The sequence below is a fragment of the Oncorhynchus nerka genome, linkage group LG23, assembly GCF_034236695.1.
Source record: "Oncorhynchus nerka isolate Pitt River linkage group LG23, Oner_Uvic_2.0, whole genome shotgun sequence".
Lineage (NCBI taxonomy): Eukaryota > Metazoa > Chordata > Actinopteri > Salmoniformes > Salmonidae > Oncorhynchus > Oncorhynchus nerka.
Window position 1 is genome coordinate 33,784,098 of NC_088418.1, and position 26,084 is coordinate 33,810,181.

At 41.8% G+C, this 26,084-nt stretch overlaps 1 protein-coding gene across 1 annotated transcript in view; it reads right to left on the reverse strand.

The window, feature by feature from the left end:
- Nucleotides 1-201: 201 nt before the first annotated feature.
- Nucleotides 202-26,084, reverse strand: part of LOC115107209 (cadherin-23-like) — a 578,454-nt gene continuing 552,571 nt past the window's right edge. Inside the window, exons 65-67 of the mRNA XM_065008058.1 lie at nt 8,198-8,317; nt 7,898-8,008; nt 202-7,480 (exon numbers count right to left, since the gene is read on the reverse strand). Coding sequence (XP_064864130.1) covers nt 7,133-7,480; nt 7,898-8,008; nt 8,198-8,317 — 579 coding nt within the window. The 3' untranslated portion in view covers nt 202-7,132. The remainder of the gene's footprint in view (nt 7,481-7,897; nt 8,009-8,197; nt 8,318-26,084) is intronic.

Genomic DNA, 26,084 nt, shown 5'->3' on the forward strand with positions numbered 1-26,084 from the left:
GCTCACATTGTATATAGACTTGGTTATACTGTATTATTGACTGTATGTTTGTTTTACTCCATGTGTAACTCTGTGTCGTTGTATCTGTCGAACTGCTTTGCTTTATCTTGGCCAGGTCGCAATTGTAAATGAGAACTTGTTCTCAACTTGCCTACCTGGTTACATAAAGGTGAAATAAAAAATAAACAGCTGATTCCAGTGTGAAATTTTTTTCATAGCAGTTTATTGTCACTTTGTTCTCTAACCAGTTCATCAGTTAGTGGACCAAATTCACATTTCTTTGCCAGTATTTTCAGCATAGATGTATAGGACTGAATAGATTCATCAGGTTTTCGGTTTGTAGAATTTAACGAGTCTGTCCATTATTACATTTTTCACTTGGAGACATACAGTAATCTGTTCAAACTTTGTCAACAATACCTCCTCATGATTCTCTTCCTCTGCAAAGACAAATGATTTTCCATGGTGTCCGGTCCAGCCAGGTTAAGTAGAGTGCACACTTGAACCTCTTTGTTTTGTCCGATAGACCCGCATTGCAGTAAATCCACCATTCCTTCTCAATTTTTTTCCAGTTGTCTGCAATGTTTTCATTGAAAACCAGCTGGTTGATACGGCGCAATCCCAATAATCCCACTGAGTGAGTCTGACAATGTTACTGCCGATGTACAAATATCCAATGTTAACTTTACCCTCTGCATTTCATACATATTATTAGGCTATTATCTACTGCCTAAAATAAACTTTTAACAAAATCTAATAATAAAAAGACAAAGTCATAACAGTTTTAGTTAAAAGCCCATCTTTTATTTATGAAGACTTTAACATCTCAGGGGTTAGGAGGGAGAACCGGGAGGGGGTTGTTAGGTCAGGTACAGTGCCTTCAGAAAGTATTCACACCCCTTGATTGAATTTAAAATAGATTAAATGGAGATGTTTTTGTCATTGGCCTACCCACAATTCCCCATATTGTGAAAGTGGAATTGTGTTAAAACATTTTTTTTAGCACATTATTTAAAAATATAAAGCTGAAATGTCTTGAGTCAATAAGTGTTCAACCCCTTTGTGGCAAGCCTAAATAAGTTCAGGAGTAAAAATGAGCTTAACCAGTCACATAATAAATTGCATGGACTCACTCTGTGTGCAATAATAGTGTTTAATGAGTTTTGTTTAATGAGTTTTGAGTGACTACCTCATCTCTATACCCCACACATATCTGTAAGGTCCCTCAGTCAAGTAGTGCATTTCAAACACAGATTCAACTGCAAAGACCAGGGAGGTTTTCCAATGCCTCGCAAAGAAGGGCACCTAGTGGTAGATGGTAAAAAAAAGAGCAAACATTGAATATCCCTTTTTATTTTTATTAATGTGTTTATTAACCTTTATTTAACTAGGCAAGTCAGTTAAGAACAAATTATTATTTACAATGACGGCCTACCCTTTGAGCATGTTGAAGTTATTAATTGCACTTTGGATGGTGTATCAATACACCCAGTCACTACAAAGATACAGGTGTCCTTCCTACGTCGGTTTCCGGAGAGGAAGGAAACCACTCAGGGATTTCACCATGAGGCCAATGTTGACTTTAAACAGCTACAAAGTTTAATGGCTGTGATAGGAGAAAACTGAGGATGGATCAACAACATTGTAGTTACTCCACAATACTAACCTAATTGAGTGAAAAGAAAGAAGTCTGTACAGAATAAAAGCATTCCAAAACATGCATCCTGTTTGCAACAAGGCACTAAAGCAATACTGAAAAAAATGTGGCAAAGCAATTAACTGTCCTGAATACAAAGTGTTATCTTTGGGGCAAATCCAATCCAATGCATTACTGAGAACCACTCTCCATATTTTCAAGCATATTGGTGGATCCATCATGTTATGGGTATGCTTGTAATAGTTACAGACTGGGGAGTTTTTTTAGGATAAAAAGAAATGGCATGGAGCTAAGCACAGGCAAAATCCTTGAGGAAAACCTGTTTGTCTGTTTTCCACCAGATACTGTGTTATATGTGCTCCCTCTCTGGCCTCTAGGTCACCAAGCTGCTCATTATGGTGCACACCTGTCACCATCATTACGTGCACCTGCGCATCATCAGACTCTTCCCTGATTACCTTCACAGTGGGGAGATCAAGTATTTAATACACTGCCGATTTTGCAGGTTTTCCTAATTACAAAGCATGTAGAGGTCTGTAATTTTTTTTTATCATAGGTACACTTCAACTGTGAGAGACGGAATCTAAAACAAAAATCCAGAAAATCACATTGTATGATTTTTAAGTAATTCATTAGCATTTTATTGCACGTCATCAGACTCACCTGGACTCCATCACTTCCCTGATTACCTTCCCTATATATGTCACTCCCTTTGGTTCCTTCCCCAGGCTTTATTCTTTCTGTTTCTTGTCTATGCGTTGTTCGTGTTTCTTGTTTTGTGTTATCATTTTGTTTATTCACTCCCTGAACTTGCTTCCCGACTCTCAGTGCACAACGTTACATACTGGGAGATGAATTCACCTTTCAGCAGGACAATAACCTAAAACAACACAAGGCCAAATCTACACTGGAGTTGTTCACCAAGAAGTCAGTGAATAATCCTGAGTGGCCGAGTTACAATTTTGACCTTATCTGATTGAAAATCAATGGCAACACTTGAAAATGGTTATCTAGCAATGATAAACAACTAATTTGACAGAGCTTGAAGAATTTTGAAAGAATGATGGTCAAATATTGTTCAATCCAGGTGTGCAAAGCTCTTAGACTTCCCCAGAAAGACTCCTAACATGTATTGGATAGGGGTGTCAATACTTATGTAAATGAGATACAGAACCAGTCAAAAGTTTGGACACATCTACTCATTCCAGGGTTTTTCTTCATTTTTAAAAATATTTTCTACATTGTAGAGTAATAGTGAAGGCATCAAAACTATGAAATAACACACATTGAATAATGTAGTAACCCAAAAAGTGTTAAATGTGAACCGTTTCAGGAAACTAGGCGTACGTCGCGGGTTTTCACACGAGCCATTTGAATGTAATATTATTTTATCAAAATGTTTTTTTTTTGGCAGAAATGCCTTCTGGAACATGTGAACTTTCATGTGCCTTAATAACAAACGTGTATGGAATCTTTAAATACTAATAAAATTGTTACATTTCAAGTATTGTTGGTTTAGCACAGAAAATGACAACCTTCCTGCTAGCCATGATTGGCTGAGATAATGAGTGGGATGGACATGCCGAGAGATGAGTTAGGATTGGTCTGCCACATAGCGCGCTTCTGTCTATTTGAGCTGGTCAGTATGTGTAGGTAATCCTGTCTGACGCAGCTTTAAAAATATATATAATGCTTAGTAGAACTGCAGAAGTGTTGTTCTCCACTTTCTGGAGGACTGAGTTTTGAAATCAGTGGAATTAGAGTATGATAGCTAAGGAAATGGAGAAAATACCTGTCTCCGGATTACATTTTCAAACTAAGGGCAACCAGGGCATCCGTGACAGGGAGAAGCGTTCAACCATGATGTATACAGGTAAGATAGTCTAGCTAGCTACATTTGAGGATATGACACATTTAAAATTTTGACTTTGTCTTTTAATTTCAAGTTAAAATGTATGGTTGGCTAGCTAGTTAACGTTAGCTGACTCGCTAGCAAACGTTACATTTATGATCTTATTATTCGTATCTCAGAGACATTTGCTTGGCTAGTTATAGCCTAATGTTAGCTGTTAGGGTAGTAACGCCATAAGTTGGGATTATGGTTCATTGTTTAGCTAGCTAGCTAGCTAGCTACATGTTTTAACAAAATACTCCATTTTGCAAGTGTCCATTTTATAGAATGTCATTGTGACAACTTAGCTTGGGTGCTTGACTGCTGCTGTTAGGACGTTTCTCATAAGTGAGAATACAAATGTATTAGCTTTCAAAGCAGAATTACTTTCCCGTTGTTCCTCAAATGCAGTGTATGATATACCATTTAATAGTTCCGTGTCTGCTTTTATCCAATGTAAAAAACACTTCAAAGTAGCCACACTGCCTTGATGACAGCTCTGCACACTCTTGGCATTCTCTCAAACAGCTTCATGAGGAATGCTTTTCCAACAGTCTTGAAGGAGTTCCTACATATGCTGAGCACTTGTTGGCTGCGGTCCAACTCATCCCAAACCATCTCAATTGAGTTGGGGTTTAATTGTGGACGCCAGGTCATCTGATGTGGCCCTTCATCACTTTCCTTCTTGGTCAAATAGCCCTTACACAGCCTGGATGTGTGTTTTGGGTTATTATCCTGTTGAGAAAAAAAAGTATAGTCCCACTAAGCTCAAACCAGATGGGTTGGCGTATCGCTGCAGAATGCTATGGTAGCCATGCTGGTTCAGTGTGCCTTGAATTCTACATAAATCACTGACAGTGTCACCAGCAAAGCACCATCACACTTCCTCCATGCTTCACGGTGGGAACCACACATGCAGAGATGATCCGTTCACCTACTCTGTGTCTCATAAAGACACGGCGGTTTAACCACAAATCTCAAATTTGGACTCATCAGACGAAAGGACAGATTCCGCCAGTCTAATGTCAGATTTCCATCGGTCTAATGTCCATTGTGGTGTCTTTTGCAGCAATTTGACCATGAAGGCCTGATTCACGCAGTCTTCTCTGAACAATTGATGTTGAGATATGTCTGTTACTTGAACTCTGTGAAGCATTTATTTGGGCTAAAATCTGAGGTGCAGTTAACTCTGCAGCAGAAGTAACTCTGGGTCTTCCTTTCTGTGGCGGTCCTCAGGAGAACCAGTTTCATCATAGCGCTTGATGGTTTTTGCGACTGCACTTGAAGAAAGTTCTTGAAATTTTCGGCAATGACTGACATTCATGTCTTGAAGTAATGATGGATTGTTGTTTCTCTTTGCTTATTTGAGCTGCTATTGCCATAATATGGACTTGGTCTTTTACCAAATAGGGCTATCTTCTGTATACCACCCCTACCTTGTCACAACACAACTAATTGGCTGAAATGCATTAAGACGGAAAGAAATTCAACAAATTAACTTTAACAAGGCACACCTGTTAATTGAAATGCATTCCAGGTGACTACCTCATGAAGCTGGTTAAGATAATTCCAAGAGTGTGCAAAGCTGTCATCAAGGCAAAGGGTGGCTACGTTGAAGAATCTCAAATATAAAATATATTTACATTTGTTTAACACTTTTTTGGATACTACATGATTCAATGTGTTATTTCATAGTTTTGATGTCTTCACTATTATTCTACAATGTAGAAAATGGTAAAAATAAAAACTCTTGAATGAGTAGTTGACTTGTACTGTATTTCTGTATTTCAATTTCAACAAATTTGCAAAAAATTCAAAAAAAAATGTTTGCACTTTGTCATTATCAGGACTTGTGTGTAGTTGGTGAGAGAAAAAAAATCCAATGAATCCATTTTGAATTCAGGCTGTAACAAAACAAAATGTGGGATAAATCAAGGGGTATGAATACTTTCTGTAAATTACCTGGCTTATCTAACGCCTCATGCAGCCTCCTCTCCTGCAATGCCAGGACATCCTGTAGAGGCCTGTGGATGCTTTCTGTCATTGACTACGAATTACTTTTAGATGGGTCAGGGGTCCCTTTTATAGGGCTGGAGGAGGAGCGAAATTATGCTGTAATGTCATTAACATGACACAATAGTATCCGTGCCAATCCAAACACAAAAACTGAAAAACCAAAACCCAGCTTAATATAAAGTGGTCTACCGGATGTAAAAGGACGGCATGCTTCTTTCGAGCCTGAAAATGAAGAAAATAAAATTGTAGGAGTAGTCCCTTTTGCAGTTTAGAATAATTAGCGTATTATAATATTAGATATTCTGAGAACATGGCAACCATGCTCTGTGTATGTTTGGTGGGACGACGTTGATTGAATATTCTAACCCTCAGAAAACTGGACACAGGAATGTCCTTGCAACATTCCCAATGAATGTGTCTTGAACATTCATATTGAATATTCTGAGAACATGCAAACTACGTTCTGGGAAAGTTCTGTTTGACATTAAAAAGGAATTAAACAGTCTTTGCACATCACTGGAACAGTCCTATGAAAACATTAGGTAATGGCAGTGGTGGAAAAAGTACCCAATTGTCATACTTGAGTTAAAGTAAAGATACCTTAATAGAACATGACTCAAGTAAAAGTGAAAATCACCCAGCAACATCCTACTTGAGTAAAAGTCTAAAATAATTTGGTTTTAAATATAATTAAGTATCCAAATTCCTTACATTAAGAAAACCAGACGGCACTTAAAAAAAAAACGTGGATAGCCAGGGGCACGCTCCAACACTCAGACATAATTTACAAATAAAGCATGTGTTTAGTCAGATCAGAGGCAGTAGGAATGACAAGGGATGTTCTCTTGATATAATTGTGTGAATTAGACAATTTTCCTGTCCTGATAAGCATTCAAAATGTAATGTACTTTTGGAAGTCAGGGAGAATGTATGGAGCAAAAAATACACACTTTAACTTCACTACATTACTAAAGAAAATTAAAAGTAAAGTACAGATATCCCCCCAAAAATGACTAAAGTAGTACTTTCAAGTATTTTTACTTAAGTACTTTACACCACTGGGTAATGATCTAATGAGACTCTTAACGGAATGTTCTCTAAAAGTGTGGGAATGTTGTTAGCTGGGCACCTGGATCTTAGCTGAATGTGTAAGAGACCAAATAATATCCTGCAAGAGATAAGCTGGCCATAATGTCCTATTTATCAAAATGTTTTATCTTAGAAGTCTTTCAGTTTGCTTTGCTATTTTATGTTCCAGGTCTTCAATTGACACACAGGCCTATGCATTTGATCCACCATCAGGCATTAAATGAAATTAAAATCCCTTACACATACCTTCCATGGCTCACAAAGATCTTCACTGGCATTTGAAGTTCCCAGACTATACACACACTCCACCTCCTCCAACCCCTGGCCCTCTGCCCGCTTTCCCAAATCTCTCCTGGCTGTATACTGGTCACAGTGGTCAGTGTCTGACACTCAGTCTATGAGGAGAGGATAGAGGAAGAGTCAGGGGGACAGGAGGACATTCCACTCAGTGGTGGATCTTCTCAGACCAGCGAGGCTAGTCATAACTCCGTGATCTCCAGCGGGCTCTGGGACAGTGTATCATCGACCTTGTTGTTGTGGTGCAGCGGCGTGGACTTGGCCGACTCAGTACGGGCATTGCGCTCGGTGTACAGCCCCCTGTCGGTGGCGTTAAGCGCCTCCATGGAGCGCGCCAGGGCCAGCTGGTTGTCCTCAGACAGACTGTTGAGGTCAGAGGTCAGGAGCGTGCCCATGCTGCCGTGAACAACGTGCACGCCGTCGGGTCCCCTCATCTCCATGGGGAGCTTGTGTTTGAAGCGCAGCGTACCCCAGCTGCCACCCATGCCCACTCGCTCATCCTCGTCATCATCCAGGTCACTCTGGATCAGCTGGGAGAGGAAAGAAGGTAGAGACATGGAAGAGAGGAATAGGCAGATTATATTACAGGGTAGAGGGTTGAAGGAAGTTGGGGAATAAGCAAAAAAGCAGCACCAATTGTCTCATTGAAATTAAGTAACATTGAAAGTCAGATGCAATAATGTTGAAAAGGTGCAGCAGTCAGAAATTAGCCTGAAAGGAATTCTGAGGGGAAAAACAGCAGTTAGCACTAGCAGTCGGTGGCAACATCCTATAGAGCAGTAGAGTGGGGTGGCAGTGGCCTACAGGAGTCATGCAAGCAGAGGCAGTGAGACGGAGAAGCGCCACTGGGGAAAACAGAGGAGTGATATAGCGCCCTCCAATGGCGGTGGCAGGGAGCAGGACAGCACACAGCAACAGGATTGGACCTGCTTCTTCTCACGTCCCACCTCTGTGACTGACGATTGGTCGCCTTGGATGGTCGACTTGGTGACCAGTCTGGCTGCAAAGAGCTTTTTGAGCCTCAGGTAGTCGTCCAGAACCACATTGAGCAATGTGCCCTAATAGGACAGCAGTTAGGGTCACAATCACAGTCAATCAAAATCACATTCACCGTCCCAATATGTTTAGATTACCGCACAGCACCTCAAAACCAATGGTTGTTTTACAAGCAGAAATATTAGTTCCCAACAGGAATGTGTGGTCACTGCCACCTGAGAGGACATATTGTGTGTTTGTGTGTCCCTTACCTTAACGGGCCCCTCTCTCATGATCTGGCCCAGCTTGGCGATGTTGTCATACTCCTGGATGGCTGCTCTCAGGTAACGGTCATCCTCAGGCTTGGCCTGAGGCTTGCGGCCAAATGTTCCCTGCAAGGTGTAATACACACACACAGTTCAGTGAAAGACAAATGCCTGGCCTAGGAGGGCAGCACTGGGGATACGAGAGACAAAGAGATCCAGAGCTGACTTTGGCTGGGATTCAATCAAATGTGTACTGTACTGTCGACATGCAGGCGATTTCCATGATGTTCGCTGAGATTGCATACACGGTAAACGCTGTGGATGTCAACTCAAGTGTAAGTTACCTTTAAAGTCAAGTGCAGTGCGCGTGTTGATAGTGATTTGATTGAATCACTGCCTGAGGGTCACTCGGAGGGCGGGAAAATGATGACTAATTGGAGCTCATGTAAACCTGAGACAAAATGTGGTGTCATCTTCCCTAGGACTATATACAGCGGGTACTGTGAAGCAACACAAACATAGGTACAGACACATGCATACACACACACGATAACATACGCATTATACACACACGTACACATGGATTTTGTATTGTAGATACAGTGGGGAGAACAAGTATTTGATACACTGCCGATTTTGCAGGTTTTCCAACAAAGCATGTCTGTAATTTTTATCATAGGCACACTTCAACTGTGAGAGACGGAATCTAAAACAAAAATCCAGAAAATCACATTGTATGATTTTTAAGTAGTTCATTTGCATTTTATTGCATGACATAAGTATTTGATACATCAGAAAACCATTTGATCATCATTTGATACATCAGAAAACCAATATTTGGTACAGAAAACTTTGTTTGCAATTACAGAGATCATACGTTTCCTGTAGTTCTTGACCAGCTTTGCACACACTGCAGCAGGGATTTTGGCCCACTCCTCCATACAGACCTTCTCCAGATCCTTCAGGTTTCGGGGCTGTCGCTGGGCAATACGGACTTTCAGCTCCCTCCAAAGATTTTCTATTGGGTTCAGGTCTGGAGACTGGCTAGGCCACTCCACGACCTTGAGATGCTTCTTACGGAGCCACTCCTTAGTTGCCCTGGCTGTGTGTTTCGGGTCATTGTCATGCTGGAAGACCCAGCCACGACCCATCTTCAATGCTCTTAATGAGGGAAGGAGGTTGTTGGCCAAGATCTTGCGATACATGGCCCCATCCATCCTCCCCTCAATACGGTGCAGTCGTGTCCCCTTTGCAGAAAAGCATCCCAAACGCATCCCAAACAAACTCCCTCACGACGCCAGGCCAGCGGAGTCAATCACCACCTTCCGGAGACACCTGAAACCCCACCTCTTTAAGGAATACCTAGGATAGTATAAAGTAATCCTTCTCACCCTCCCCCCCCTTAAAAGATTTAGATGCACTATTGTAAAGTGGCTGCTCCACTGGATGTCATAAGGTGAATGCACCAATTTGTAAGTCGCTCTGGATAAGAGCGTCTGCTAAATGACTTAAATGTAAATGTAAATGTAAATGTTTCCATCTCCATGCTTCATGGTTGGGATGGTGTTCTTGGGGTTGTACTCATTCTTCTTCCTCCAAACACGGCGAGTGGAGTTTAGACCAAAAAGCTCTATTTTTGTCTCATCAGACCACCTGACCTTCTCCCATTCCTCCTCTGGATCATCCAGATGGTCATTGGCAAACTTCAGACGGGCCTGGAAATGCGCTGGCTTGAGCAGGGGGACCTTGCGTGCGCGGCAGGATTTTAATCCATGACGGTGTAGTGTGTTACTAATGGTTTTCTTTGAGACTGTGGTCCCAGCTCTCTTCAGGTCATTGACCAAGTCCTGCCGTGTAGTTCTGGGCTGATCCCTCACCTTCCTCATGATCATTGATACCCCACGAGGTGAGATCTTGCATGGAGCCCCAGACCGTGGGTGATTGACCATCATCTTGAACTTCTTCCATTTTCTAATAATTGCGCCAACAAATCAAATCAAATGTATTTATATAGCCCTTCGTACATCAGCTGATATCTCAAAGTGCTGTACAGAAACCCAGCCTAAAACCCCAAACAGCAAGCAATGCAGGTGTAGAAGCACAGTTGTTGCCTTCTCACCAAGCTGCTTGCCTTTTGTCCTGTAGCCCATCCCAGCCTTGTGCAGGTCTACAATTTTATCACTGATGTCCTTACACTGCTCTCTGGTCTTGGCCATTGTGGAGAGGTTGGAGTCTGTTTGATTGAGTGTGTGGACAGGTGTCTTTTATACAGGTAACGAGTTCAAACAGGTGCAGTTAATACAGGTAATGAGTGGAGAAAGGGAGGGCTTCTTAACTTCTTATGGTATAGGCCAAAAGCCAGGGAAAATGCAGTGCGGCAAATTCAAATAAAATTATATGAAAATCAAACTTTCATTAAATCACACATGCAAGATACTAAATTAAAGCTACACTCGTTGTAGCCAACATGTCAGTAACTGAAAACCAGTGCCTAAGAAATATCATTTTCCAACAAGATCTCACTGAACAAAACCTAACTCACTGAACACTGAACTGAACAGACAGAGACCTAAAAAAAAAATACAATTCGGAACGGTTCGTCCTCTGGGTTTTGCCTGCTACATAAGTTCTGTTATACTCACAGACATGATTCAAACCATTTTAGAAACTTCAGAGTGTTTTCTATCCAAATCTACTAATACTATGTATATCTTAAATTCTTGGCATGAGTAGCAGGAAGTTGAAATTGGACACGCTATTTATCCAAAAGTGAGAGCTGGAATTCTTACTGGTTGGTTGGTGATCAAATACTTATGTCATGCAATAAAATGCAAATTAATTATTTAAAAATCATACAATGTGATTTTCTGGATTTTTGTTTGAGATTCTGTCTCTCACAGTTGAAGTGCACCTATGATAAAAATTACAGACCTCTACATGCTTCGTAAGTAGGAAAAGCTGCAGAATCGGCAGTGTATCAAATACTTGTTCTCCCCACTGTATGTGGTAATCTGTTGTGAATGCATTCTAATGTTTTTAACTTCTTTGGGATAGGAGGTGGTATTTTCACATCCGGATTAAAAGCGTGCCCAAAGTAAACTGCCAGCTACTCAGGCCCAGAAGCTAGGATATGCATATTGGTAGATTTGGATAGAAAACACTCTAAAGTTTCTAAAACTGTTAAAATAATGTCTGTGGGTATAACAGAACTGAAATGGCAGGCGAAACCCAGAGGACAACCCCCCCCCCCCACCCCCCAAAAAATTAATAAATAATCCTACCACTGATTTCAATGGCTGGCACTTTTACAGTCGTGCCCGATTGCAGTTCCTAGGGCTTCCACTGGATGTCAACAGTCTTTAGAAAGAGTTTCGGGCTGTTTTGGGGGGTAAATGAGGGAGAAGAAGTAGTTTTTCTAAGGGCTCGCATTTTGTCTGTAGTGTTTCCATGCGCATGGCCGAGAGAGCGCGTTCTTTTTGTTTATCTCCGGTAAAGACAATAACAATTCTCCGTCTTATATTGTATTGTTTATTTGCGTATTAGGGTACCTAAGGCTTGATTATAAACGTTGATTGACTTGTTTGGATAAATTTATTGGCAAAGTTTGGGATTAAATTTGTATGCATTTTGAAGGGGAGAAACCGAGTGGATTATTGACGGAAGCGCAACAGCTAAACTGAGTTTTTATGGATATAAAGAAGGACATTATCGAACAAAAGGACAATTTGTGATGTAACTGGGACCTTTTGGAGTGCCAACAGAAGAAGATCTTCAAAGGTCAGGCATATATCATATCACTATTTCTGACTTTCGTGTCGCAACTCCCCGGTTGAAAATGATTTGTCATGCATTTGTGTCCTGGACGCTGTCCTCAGATAATCGCATGGTTTGCTTTTGCCGTAAAGCATTTTAAAAATCTGACACCTTGGCTGGATTAACAACAAGTTAAGCTTTATTGTGAAGTATTGCACTTGTGATTTCATGAAAGTTTAATATTTATAGTAATTTAATTTGAATTTGGCACTCCGGATGTTGGCCAGGTGGGACGCTACCGTAAATACAAGTATACAGTGTTAGTAGCATAATACCTGGCTAGGCCAGAGGAGGGATTCACTTGTGTATCATTTTTCCTGTGTTTCCTGTGTTTTCCCAGCTAACAACAAACGCTTCCACAACTTTAGAGAATGTTCCCTTAAGAGTCTCATTACGTTTTCACAGGAATGTTACAGTGACATATAAGGACTGTTTCCAAGAGACCATTCCTTTAAAGTAAAACAGGACTTACCCAGAACATGATTCAAATTTTCTCAGAATATTCAATATTAATATTCTAGGCATGTTTCATGGGAACGTTGTAAGAACATTCCTGTGTCCAGTTTTCTGTGGGTTAGGATAATATTCTATCAACGTCCCACCAAACATACATGGTTGCCATTTTCTACGAATATACGATATTGATGTTCTAGACACGCTTCATTGGAACTTTGCAAGAACATTCCTGGGTATCAGACATCACCTGATGGTCCCAAAGAAACAGTCTCGAAGAAAACACCTAATTGTTTATCATTGCAAATCTCCCCTTGTTACTGTGGCCATGCCCATTTTAGGCTCTGATTGGTGAACCACTGATCCATTCACAGCTCTTTGTTTGTTGGCAATCTTAGGGACATTCACACAGAAACAATGTTTTAACAGTGTTTTCAACGTACATGATTACATTGTGCATGTTCATTTATATGATAATTATTATTCAGCATGTACTCCCCTGGGATTTGAACTCAGAACCTCTTGGTTCACAGCATTCTGAGCTTTCTGTTATGTCACCATGTTAGTGTCAGTTTATTGATTTGATTGACTTATTTAAAGCAATTTTAGGGATTTTTGTATACTTCTCTGATGTTGGTAAAACCCTGTTTTAATGTTACCCCTGAATCACTATGGTCAATAAAATAGTTTTTCTTGACTGTACTTTTAACAGAGCTGAGATTTACTTCAAAGTGCATTCACCTTATACCTACAGTATCCAGTAGTTTCAGATCTGCCTAGCAAGAAGGGTTTAGGGTTTGCTTCTCAACAGTGTCTAACTATACTTGCCCAATAAGCATATGCCCTAGGGATATCCCATATTGGGATAGTGCATAGGGCATTCGTCAATGGGTTTGAGACCTGCTAGGGGAGTCACACTACTCTCACGTTCTAAGCACTATAAGTCATTGTCATTATTTGGCAATAGATACAACACCCCTAACTGATCAAATAAAAAAACAGTTTCTCATTGAAATATGCTCACCTGTAGGATTGCCACTTAAATTGAAATTATTACCACATTTCCACTATCTCATAAACTGTCAGTAGTTAATTAATTTTATATAGTTTGAGCATCTCTCCATCGTCTTCTTGAAATCCACACCACATACCGTCATGACATTGTTCATTTAAAAATTTCACAAATCAAATGAAATTGATTTACATAGCCCTTCGTACATCAGCTGATATCTCAAAGTGCTGTACAGAAACCCTGCTTAAAACCCCAAACAGCAAGCAATGCAGGTGTAGAAGCACGGTGGCTAGGAAAAACTCCCTAGAAAGGCCAAAACCTAGGAGGAAACCTAGAGAGGAACCAGGCTATATGAGGGGGGCCCAGTCCTCTTCTGGCTGTGCCGGGTGGAGATTATAACAGAACATGGCAAGATGTTGAAATTTTCATAAAGGACCAACATGGTCAAATAATAATAATCAAAGTAGTTGTTGAGGGTGCAGCAAGTCAGCACCTCAGGAGAAAATTTCAGTTGGCTTTTCATAGCCGATCATTAAGAGTATCTCTACCACTCCTGCTGTCTCTAGAGAGTTGAAAACAGCAGGTCTGGTGAACTAGGGCTCAGGTCCTCCGAGAGAAAGAGAGAATTTAGAGAGAGCATACTTAAATTCACACAGGACACCGGATAAGACAGGAGAAGTACTCCAGATATAACAAACTCAAAAAGGATGTAGCAACTGCAGATTTCCCCTTTAATATATTGTCTTTCGTGATTTGTCCCACGTGATATTTATATTTGTTTCCACATTAAAACATGGAGATGGATCTCTGTGTTGTGTATCGTTTTGGTATAACTGGTGATGAACTTTAAATCCTTATTAATCATTAGTTGTAATAGAGAAATGAGGGGTGCCATAACCATTAACCTCTGGTGTAGCCCCTCGGCTATCTGTAGGAGGAAGTATATGGCGAGGGAAATTAAGCTTGGAATGTACTGAGTGTAGGGAAAGCGATCACGTGGCAGGCATTGACAAGGGGAGAGAGCCATGGATTAGTGATGAAGGGGGGTCGAGATCAGGTCAGGTCATGTTAAGGGAGAAATAAAAGTTTTTGGCCCGTATCACTCAGTGTCCTGCCTAGCAGTAAATTACAATATTTGTTCAGATGTGTAGGAGGAGACTCAGCCTAGAAGGAAGGGTTAAATATCAGTGCTTGTGTGAAAAGGTTCTTTGTCTAATGCATTGTCTAATGCAGCTGTATTGATCCTCTGGGAAGAATACACTTGCTTTAACTTTTTATTGCTGCAGGGGCAGTATTGAGTAGCTTGGATGAAAAGGTGCCCATTGTAAATGGCCAGCTCCTCAGTCTCAGTTGCTAATATATGCATATTATTATTAGTATTGAATAGAAAACACTCTGAAGTTTCCAAAATTGTCAAAATATAATCTGTGAGTATAACAGAACTGATATTGCAGGCGAAACCCTGAGGAAAAACAGGAAGTGGCTTTGATTTTGAAAACTCCATGTTCCATAGCCTCCCTTTGCTGGATTTAAAGGGATATGAACCAGATTCCTTTTCCTATCGCTTCCTCAAGGTGTCAACAGTCTTCAGATATAGTTTCAGGCTTTTATTTTGAAAAATTAGCCAGAACAATAACATCACGTCAAGTGGTCAGAGTTTTGCTCGCGCAACAGAATTTGGACAGCCATTGTTTTCCCCTCTCCTACTGTGAAAGACATTTGCGGTTGATATATTATCGATTATATATTTTAAAAACAACCTGAGGATTGATTATAAAAAAACTTTGACATGTTTCTGTGGACATTATGGAAACTATTTGGAATTTTCGTCTGCTTGTCGTGACTGCTCTTTCCTGTGGATTTCTGAACATAACGCGACAAACAAACGGAGGTATTTTGGATATAAAAAAACATCTTTATGGAACAAACGGAACATTTGTTGTTTAACTGGGAGTCTCGTGACTGAAAACATCCGAAGATCATCAAAGGTAAACAATTTCTTTGATTGCTTTTCTGATTTTCGTGACCGAGCTACCTGATGCTAAGTGTACTTAATGTTTTATCGTGCGATCGATGCGACTTACACAAACGCTTGGATTCCTTTCGCTGTAAAGCATAATTTCAAAATCTGACATGACAGGTGGATTAACAAAAAGCTAAACTGTGTTTTCCTATATTGCACTTGTGATTTCATGAATATAAATATTTATAGTAATATTTATTGTATGCGCTATGCTATTCAGCGGTTGTTGATGACACTTATCCCGATATCGGGATTGCAGCCATAACAAGTTAAGCTTTCATAGTGTCCGTCAAGTTTTTACTCTGAAAATTAGAACCAAACACTGGCAACATCATTGCTTAAATGGCAAATGAGAGAAAGTATGCTACTGTTAATATACACATTTCTAATATTCTGAGAATATGGCAACCATGTTCTAGGTACTGTGTGTTTCAGAATCAACGCTACAATTACATACATTTACATTTGAGTCATTTAGCTTTAATCCAGAGTGATTTACAGTTAGTGCATTCATCTTAAAATAGCGAGGTCAGACAACCACATATCACAGTCATTGTAAGTACATTTTTCTTCAATAAATATCAGCAAAGTCAGTGCTAGTTGGAACAGACAAGGTCATCTAATGCTCAATTGTGTTCTTTCCCGCTATTCATTACATTTACATTTAAGTCATTTAGCAGACGCTCTTATCCAGAGCGAAATTACAAATCATTCATTTTGATGCAGCCCATCCTCTTATCTGATTATCAAATCAAATGTTATTTGTTACATGCTTCGTAAACAACAATGAAATGCTTACTTACTGGCCCTTCCCAGCAATGCAGAGAGAAAAATAATAAAACAAGGAATAAATACACAATGATTAACGACTACATACACAGGGTACCAGTACCGAGTTGATGAGCAGGGGTACGAGGTAATTGAGGTAGATATGTACATATACAGTAGATAGGGGTAAAGTGTCTAGTCAACAGGATAGATAATAAACAGTAGCAAGCAGCGTGATGAGCCAAACGAGTGCAAAAAGGGTCAATGCAGATAGTCCGGGTAGCTATTTGGATAACTATTTGGCAGTCTTATGGCTTGGGGGTAGAAGCTGTTCAGAGCCCTGTTGGTTCCAGACTTGGTTTATCGGTAAACTTCCCATGAGGTAGTAGAGAGAACAGTCTATGACTGGGGTGGCTGGAGTCTTTGACAATTTTTAGGGCCTTCCTCTGACACCAGCTGGAATAGAGGTCCTGGATGGCAGGGAGCTCGGCCCCAATGATGTGTACTCGGCCGTACGCACTACCTTCTGTAGAGTTTGCAGTCAGATGCCAAGAAGTCGCCATACCAAATGGTGATGCAGCCAGTCACGATGCTCTGAATAGTGCAGCTATAGAACTTTTCAGCCTCCTGAGGAGGAAGAGGTGTTGTCTTGCCTTCTTCACAACTGTGTTGGTGTGTGTGGACCATGTTAATTCCTTGGTGATGTGGCCCCCGAGAAATTTGAAGCTTTCAACCTGCTCCACTAGAGCCCTGTTGATGTGGATGGGGGCGTGCTCTGCCAGCTCCTTTGTCTAGTTGACGTTGATGACCTCACTGACCTCCTCCCTATAGGCTGTTGCATTGTCTTCGGGGATCAGGCCTACCATTGTTATGTTGTTAGTATACTTATGTTCAGTCCCAGGGTCCTGAGCTTACTGATGAGCTTCGACACTATTGTGTTGAATGCTGAGCTATAGTCGATGAAAAGCATTCTCACATAGGTGTTCCTCTTGTCCAGGTGGGATAGTGCAGTAGAGATTGCGTGTGGATCTGATGGGGCGGTATGCGAATTGGAGTGGGTCAAGAGTGTCTGGGATGATGGCCTTTTAAATAATTTCATGGCTACAATTGTGAGTGCTATGGAGCGATAGTCATTTATACAGGTTACCTTGGCATTCTTGGGCACAGGGACTATGGTGGTCTGCTTGAAACATGTAGATATTACAGTCTTGGTCAGGTAGAGGTTGTAAATGTCAGTGAACACACATGACAGCTGGTCAACGCATGCTCTGGTAATTCGTCTGGCCCTGTGAGCTTGTAAATGTTAACCTGTTTAAATGTCTTCTCAAATCAAATCAAATCAAATCTTATTTGTCACATACACATGGTTAGCAGATGTTAATGCGAGTGTAGCGAAATGCTTGTGCTTCTAGTTCCGACAATGCAGTAATAACCAACAAGTAATCTAACTAACAATTCCAAAACTACTGTCTTATACACAGTGTAAGGGGATAATGAATATGTACATAAAGATATATGAATGAGTGATGGTACAGAGCAGCATAGGCAAGATACAGTAGATGGTATCGAGTACAGTATATACATATGAGATGAGTATGTAAACAAAGTGGCATAGTTAAAGTGGCTAGTGATACATGTATTACATAAGGATGCAGTAGATGATATAGAGTACAGTATATACGTATGCATATGTGATGAATAATGTAGGGTATGTAACATTATATTAGGTAGCATTGTTTAAAGTGGCTAGTGATATATTTTACATCATTTCCCATCAATTCCCATTATTAAAGTGGCTGGAGTTGTGTCAGTGTGTTGGCAGCAGCCACTCATTGTTAGTGGTGGCTGTTTAACAGTCTGATGGCCTTGAGATAGAAGCTGTTTTTCAGTCTCTCGGTCCCAGCTTTGATGCACCTGTACTGACCTCGCCTTCTGGATGATAGCGGGGTGAACAGGCAGTGGCTCGGGTGGTTGATGTCCTTGATGATCTTTATGGCCTTCCTGTAACATCGGGTGGTGTAGGTGTCCTGGAGGGCAGGTAGTTTGCCCCCGGTGATGCGTTGTGCAGACCTCACTACCCTCTGGAGAGCCTTACGGTTGTGGGCGGAGCAGTTGCCGTACCAGGCGGTGATACAGCCCGCCAGGATGCTCTCGATTGTGTATCTGTAGAAGTTTGTGAGTGCTTTTGGTGACAAGCTGAATTTCTTCAGCCTCCTGAGGTTGAAGAGGCGCTGCTGCGCCTTCTTCACGATGTTGTCTGTGTGAGTGGACCAATTCAGTTTGTCTGTGATGTGTATGCCGAGGAACTTAAAACTTACTACCCTCTCCACTACTTGTTCCATCGATGTGGATAGGGGGGTGTTCCCTCTGCTGTTTCCTGAAATCCACAATCATCTCCTTAATTTTGTTGACGTTGAGTGTGACGTTATTTTCCTGACACCACACTCCGAGGGCCCTCACCTCCTCCCTGTAGGCCGTCTCGTCGTTGTTGGTAATCAAGCCTAGCACTGTTGTGTCGTCCGCAAACTTGATGATTGAGTTGGAGGCGTGCGTGGCCACGCAGTCGTGGGTGAACAGGGAGTACAGGAGAGGGCTCAGAACGCACCCTTGTGGGGCCCCAGTGTTGAGGATCAGCGGGGTGGAGATGTTGTCGCCTACCCTCACCACCTGAGGGCGGCCCGTCAGGAAGTCCAGTACCCAGTTGCACAGGGCGGGGTCGAGACCCAGGGTCTCGAGCTTGATGACGAGCTTGGAGTGTACTATGGTGTTGAATGCCGAGCTGTAGTCGATGAACAGCATTCTCACATAGGTATTCCTCTTGTCCAGATGGGTTAGGGCAGTGTGCAGTGTGGTTGAGATTGCATCGTCTGTGGACCTATTTGGGCGGTAAGCAAATTGGAGTGGGTCTAGGGTGTCAGGTAGGGTGGAGGTGATATGGTCCTTGACTAGTTTCTCAAAGCACTTCATGATGACGGAAGTGAGTGCTACGGGGCGGTAGTCGTTTAGCTCAGTTACCTTAGCTTTCTTGGGAACAGGAACAATGGTGGCCCTCTTGAAGCATGTGAGAACAGCAGACTGGTATAGCGATTGATTGAATATGTCCGTAAACACACCGGCCAGCTGGTCTGCGCATGCTCTGAGGGCGCGGCTGGGGATGCCGTCTGGGCCTGCAGCCTTGCGAGGGTTAACACGTTTAAATATCTTACTCACCTCGGCTACAGTGAAGGAGAGTCCGCATGTTTTCGTTGCAGGCCGTGTCAGTGGCACTGTATTGTCCTCAAAGCGGGCAAAAAAATTATTTAGTCTGCCTGTGAGCAAGACATCCTGGTCCGTGATTGGGCTGGTTTTCTTCTTGTAGTCCGTGATTGACTGTAGACCCTGCCACATACCTCTTGTGTCTGAGCCGTTGAATTGAGATTCTACTTTGTCTCTGTACTGACGCTTAGCTTGTTTGATATCCTTGTGGAGGGAATAGCTGCACTGTTTGTATTCGGTCATGTTACCAGTCACCTTGCCCTGATTACAAGCAGTGGTTCGCGCTTTCAGTTTCACGCGAATGCTGCCATCAATCCACGGTTTCTGGTTAGGGAATGTTTTAATCGTTGCTATGGGAACGACATCTTCAACGCACGTTCTAATGAACTCGCACACCGAATCAGCGTATTCGTCAATGTTGTTATCTGACGCAATACGAAACATATCCCAGTCCACGTGATGGAAGCAGTCTTGGAGTGTGGAGTCAGCTTGGTCGGACCAGCGTTGAACAGACCTCAGCGTGGGAGCTTCTTTTTTTAGTTTCTGTCTGTAGGCAGGGATCAACAAAATGGAGTCGTGGTCAGCTTTTCCGAAAGGAGGGCGGGGCAGGGCCTTATATGCGTCGCGGAAGTTAGAGTAACAATGATCCAAGGTTTTTCCACCTCTGGTTGCGCAATCGATATGCTGATAAAATTTAGGGAGTCTTGTTTTCAGATTAGCCTTGTTAAAATCCCCAGCTACAATGAATGCAGCCTCCGGATAAACGGATTCCAGTTTGCAAAGAGTCAAATAAAGTTCGTTCAGAGCCATCGATGTGTCTGCTTGGGGGGGGATATATACGGCTGTGATTATAATCGAAGAGAATTCTCTTGGTAGATAATGTGGTCGACATTTGATTGTGAGGAATTCTAAATCAGGTGAACAGAAGGATTTGAGTTCCTGTATGTTTCTTTCATCACACCATGTCTCGTTAGCCATAAGGCATACGCCCCCGCCCCTCTTCTTACCAGAAAGATGTTTGTTTCTGTCGGCGCGATGCGTGGAGAAACCCGCTGGCTGCACCACCTCCGATAGCGTCTCTCCAGTGAGCCATGTTTCCGTGAAGCAAAGAATGTTACAGTCTCTGATGTCCCTCTGGAATGCTACCCTTGCTCGGATTTCATCAACCTTGTTGTCAAGAGACTGGACATTGGCGAGAAGAATGCTAGTGCATATCGGGTGCACGATATGCCCGTCTCCGGAGTCTGACCAGAAGACCGCCTCGTTTCCCTCTTTTACGGAGTCGTTTTTTGGGGTCGCCGCATAAGATCCATTCCGTTGTCCTTGTTGAAAGGCAGAACTCAGGGTCCGCGTCGCGAAAATCATATTCTTGGTCGTACTGATGGTGAGTTGACGCTGATCTTATATTCAGTAGTTCTTCTCGACTGTATGTAATGAAACCTAAGATGACCTGGGGTACTAATGTAAGAAATAACACGTAAAAAAACAAAAAACTGCATAGTTTCCTAGAAACGCGAAGCGAGGCGGCCATCTCTGTCGGCGCCGGAAGTGCTCTGGAGATCAGAACAGCGATCACTAACCTCGATTTGGATGGCAATTGACTAAAATGTGTAACACAACATAACACAACATTGTCATACAAACATATAAAACATGTCCACTAAAACACTAACATTGAACAGGAACTAAAATTGTTTTCCTAACCACACTGATACGAACACTTTAAGCGGCATTGCACTAATAATGGCGCTGACTAGGGAAATGTTCCAGATGTTCTGTTGTTAGTGCCAGTCTGCATGTTCAAACTAAAACAATATAACTAATAATGGCATCTTTATGCTTTCATTAATAAAATAATGATAAAAATACTTGGCGGAGAGTCAAGTCATATTTTTCAGATATACTGTAGGCCTACCTAGGTGACATGAGTCTCACTAGTGTTGAGTAATGTGCTGTTAAAAGTGGTGTAGGTATTATTTATTTAAAGAGCATATATGATTTGGAGCAATAGCCTACAACTATTTTAGCACTGTTTTGCGCTACTATGAGGCAAGCATGGGGACAGGTCTTGATAAATCAATGAGATGTATATTTGAACTGATTCTCCATTTGGGTATAGGTTAGACTAGAATTAGAAAATTAGGGTGTAGAAATGTTATGCTTTTAGTGTAATGTTTATTTAACTAGGCAAGTCGGTTAAGAACAAATACTTATTTATAAGGACAGCCTACTCCTTCCTCCCTGTTGGGGAATTGAACCCCAGTCTCCCGCGTGCCTGCAGGACACTGGATTCTTTCGCTAAATAGCCCAGTACTGTGCTCCCGACCGTCAATCCCAATGGAAAATAAGTTTTTTTTGTTTTCCTTGGAATAGAAACACCGTAATATTAATCATCTTAAGAGGTCATCTTAATGGGAGATTTTAACATTAATTATGAAGACAAGTGTTGTAGGAAAACGCTCAAACGGATCACTAATACCTTTGACCTTACACAGCTAGTTAAAGGGCCAACCAGGGTGACTTGTTGCTCTAAAACACAGATTGATTTGGTGTTCAGTAATAAACCAGAGAGAGTGACTAAATCATTCAATATGGTTACTGGGCTGTCTGATCATAATCTGACACTTATAGCCAGAAAGCTGTCTAAGAGCAGGTTTAACCTCTCTACTGTTAGAAAGCCGGATCAACTCAGAATACCTAAGAGTGAATTAAACTATTTTGAAAAAGCAATAATAAACTGGAATGATCTCTTGTCCTATACAGACGTGGAAGCTGATAGTCAGGTTTTTCTATCCACAATCCAGACTACAATAAATGGCTTCCTAAATAAAATAAAATCAAATCCAAACCTGGCCAAAAGAGCACTCTTCCTTGGCTAAATGGAGAAATCTGGAAATTGATGAAAGAACGAGATTATGCTCTAAAAATAGCCCTAAAATCTAAATTAGAGCATGACAGACGTAGGTTTACCATGTTGAGAAATAAGGTGATAAAAGAAATCAGACAGGCCAAGGCAAACTTTTTTATTAACATAATTGGTGAGGCGAAGGGAAATTCTAAATTGATATGGGAGAATCTAAAAAAGTTAACAGGGAAAGACCATAGTAACACTGCAAAAAGACTAGAAATCATGGTGAATAACAATCTAACACAGGATGCAGTTGAAATAGCAACAGCCTTCAATTCCTACTTTATTGACTCTGTCAGGTTACTGACACAGAACCCCTCCACTGATTTCTTGGGCTCAGTGCTAGTGAATGACACTCAACCTGTCTTCATCATAAGGTAGGTTTCTGAGTCAAAGGTGAACAAGGTGATTAGCTCACTAAAGAACTCTAAAGCCAAAGATGTGTTTGGGATGGACTCTACCTTTCTTAAAAACTACAAAGAGTCACTCATTGGCCCCATTACTAAGGTCACCAACACATCTATTGGTCTCGGTGTGTTTCCAAGGGTATGGAAGTCGGCCATAATAACGGCCATCTTTAAATCAGGCGACCCTGCTGACGTGAGTAACTACAGGCCCATTAGTATACTACCTGTGGTGTCAAAGGTTGTTGAAAAGTGTGTAGCAGAACAACTGATTGCCCACCTCAACAACAGCCCCTTCACATTACACTCCATGCAGTTTGGCTTCAGAGCGAAACACTCCACAGAAACGGCCAACTGCTTTCTTCTGGAAAATGTGAAGTCCAAGATGGACAAAGGGGGTGCTGTTGGGGCTGTGTTTCTGGACCTAAGGAAGGCTTTTGATACTGTTAACCATGAGATTCTCATCACAAAATTGTCCAAGTTCAACTTTTCCCCTGATGCCTTGAGATGGATGAAATCATACCTTGAAGGCAGAACTCAGTGTGTCAGAGTGAGCAATGAGCTGCCGCCCACTCGTAGCTATGATGTGGGCGTGCCCCAAGGGTCAATACTGGGGCCCCTCCTGTTCAGCCTGTACATTAATGATCTGCCTTCTGTCTGTACTGGGTCTGAAGTTCAAATGTATGCAGATGATACAGTGATATATGTGCATGCAAAGAGCAAACAACAAGCTGCACAAGAACTCACTACTGTAATGGTCCAGGTTACAAAGTGGCTCAGTGACTCGTGTTTGCATCTCAATGTGAAAAAAACTGTTTGCATGTTCTTCACAAAGAGGGCAACAGATGCTACTGAGCCAGATGTCTATGTGTCAGGGGAGAAGCTCCAGGTGGTATCCGATTTTAAGTACTTTGGCATCATACTGGATTCCAACCTCTCTTTTAAAAAGCATGTGAAAAAGGTAATTCAACTATCTAAATTCAATCTAGCTAATTTCCGATTTATACGAAATTGTTTGACTACAGAGGTAGCAAAACTGTACTTCAAATCTATGATACTCCCCCACTTAACATACTGCTTGACTAGTTGGGCCCAAGCTTGCTGTACAACATTAAAACCTATTCAGTCTGTCTACAAACAGGCTCTCAAAGTGCTTGATAGGAAGCCCAATAGCCATCATCATTGTCACATCCTTAGAAAGCATGAGCTCTTGAGTTGGGAAAATCTTGTGCAATACACCGACGCATGTCTTGTATTCAAGATCCTTAATGGCCTGGCTCCCCCTCCACTCAATATTTTTGTTAAACAGAAAACCCAGACATATGGCAGCAGATCCACAAGGTCTGCCATGAGAGGTGACTGTATAGTTCCCCTAAGGAAAAGCACCTTTAGTAAATCTGCATTCTCTGTAAGAGCTTCCCATGTCTGGAATACACTGCCATCAGACACACATAACTGCACCACATATCACACTTTCACAAAATGCTTGAAGACCTGGCTAAAGGTCAATCAGATTTGTGAACATGGTCCCTAGCTGTGTGTTGCCGCTTTCCATGTTGTCTGTTGTCTGTAGCTTGTGAGGTGTGGAAACACTTTGTTGCTTTTATGAATATTGTCTTGCTGCTTTTTGTTCTATGTTGCTCTGTCTGTATGCTATGTCTTGCTTGTCCTATGTTGCTATGTCTTGCTTGTTCTATGGTGCTATTGTCTATATTGTAATTGTTTTTAATAACCTGCCCAGGGACTGCGGTTGAAAATTAGCCGGCTGGCTAAAACCGGCACTTTTACTGAAACGTTGATTAATCTGCACTGTCCCTGTAAAAAAAAAAAAAAAAAAAAAAAAAATCAAATTAATCCCAAACTCTAAAAGTAATTGGAAAGGTAGATAAAAATTCTAGAGATTTTGTACATTTTGAAATGAGGCCGAGTATGAAAGTGAAGTATCAGGTTCTGACAGTAGAGAGCTGCTCGCAACCTATTGGCCATTGAGAACCCTTAATCTGAGGACCCCTTTCCCACCGACAAAGTCCCTCTGAAGATGCTGGTGGTGATGGAGGCAGACAAACAGTGGGTGAAGTACGGAGGGTCTGCGATTGTTGCAAGGCCGCCAGCCATTTCACCCTTCCTGGCCCTGCTGTTGAGTCCCAGTCCCAGTCTGGAGTGAGCCCCTTGCCATCTCCCTCTGAGGCTTAGTGCTTCAAACTGTTTGTGACAGAGGAGCTGGTGGGAGACATAGTGGAGGAGACCAATTGCTATGCCTTGGAACTACAGGAGAAGAGAGAATCAGGGGAAACTCGCTAAATGTGTGACAACCACAATTAGTTAAATGTACACCTTCCTGGTGAACTCCTTAAGGGAATACTGGCACACGGATCCTATGTTTGCAACTCCCTTCTTTGCCAAACTCTTTCCCCAAGACTGCTTCCTAGTTCTGCTGCAATGCCTGCATTTCATCAACAATGCTGTTGCCAACCTAAATTACACAAAATAACATTAGCATTTTGTAGGGTCTTTGTGCCATACAAGGACCTATGCAGTGACACGACCCTGATGGTTTGGAAGGGTAGGCTGGCATTCCGTAAATATATTCCCTACAAAGGCACAACTTTGGGGTCAAGTTCTTTATTATATACGACATGAAGACAGGATTTGTCCCGGACATTAAGACTACACAGGGTCCAACACTGACATCCTACATTATGAGGTGATAATAATGCTGGCTCCTCATCTCAAGAAGGGCCACACTTGGTATGTGGACAGTTGGTACAGCAGTCCCACACTCTTCCAGCATCTGCTCTCCAACAGCACATGGGCCTGTGGCACAATCCAGTTGAACAGGAAGGGGATGCCGGCATTCGGAAGCAGGAAGATGCAGAGGTGGAGTTCAAGGAGAACGGTCAACAGCTGGCACTAAAGTGGCATGACAAACGAGACATCAGTGTACTCTCCACTGTCCATACAGCAATCATGTTGGCAACTGGAATGTTGGACCACCTGACGGGAGAGAGAAAGATCAAACCAGACTGCGTGCTTGACTATAACCTAAAAATGGGGCATTGGATAAGGCGGACATGATAAACAGCTTTGTGGAATGTGCTCTGAAAACAAGTGGTACAAGAAAATATTTTTTCCATCTAATCGACACTGCTGTCCTCAATGACCACATAGTTCACCACCAGGTAATAGGTGAGACGATTACGGAACTATGTTTTTGTAATTTGACATACAAATCACATACAGTTCCAAAATGCAATTAA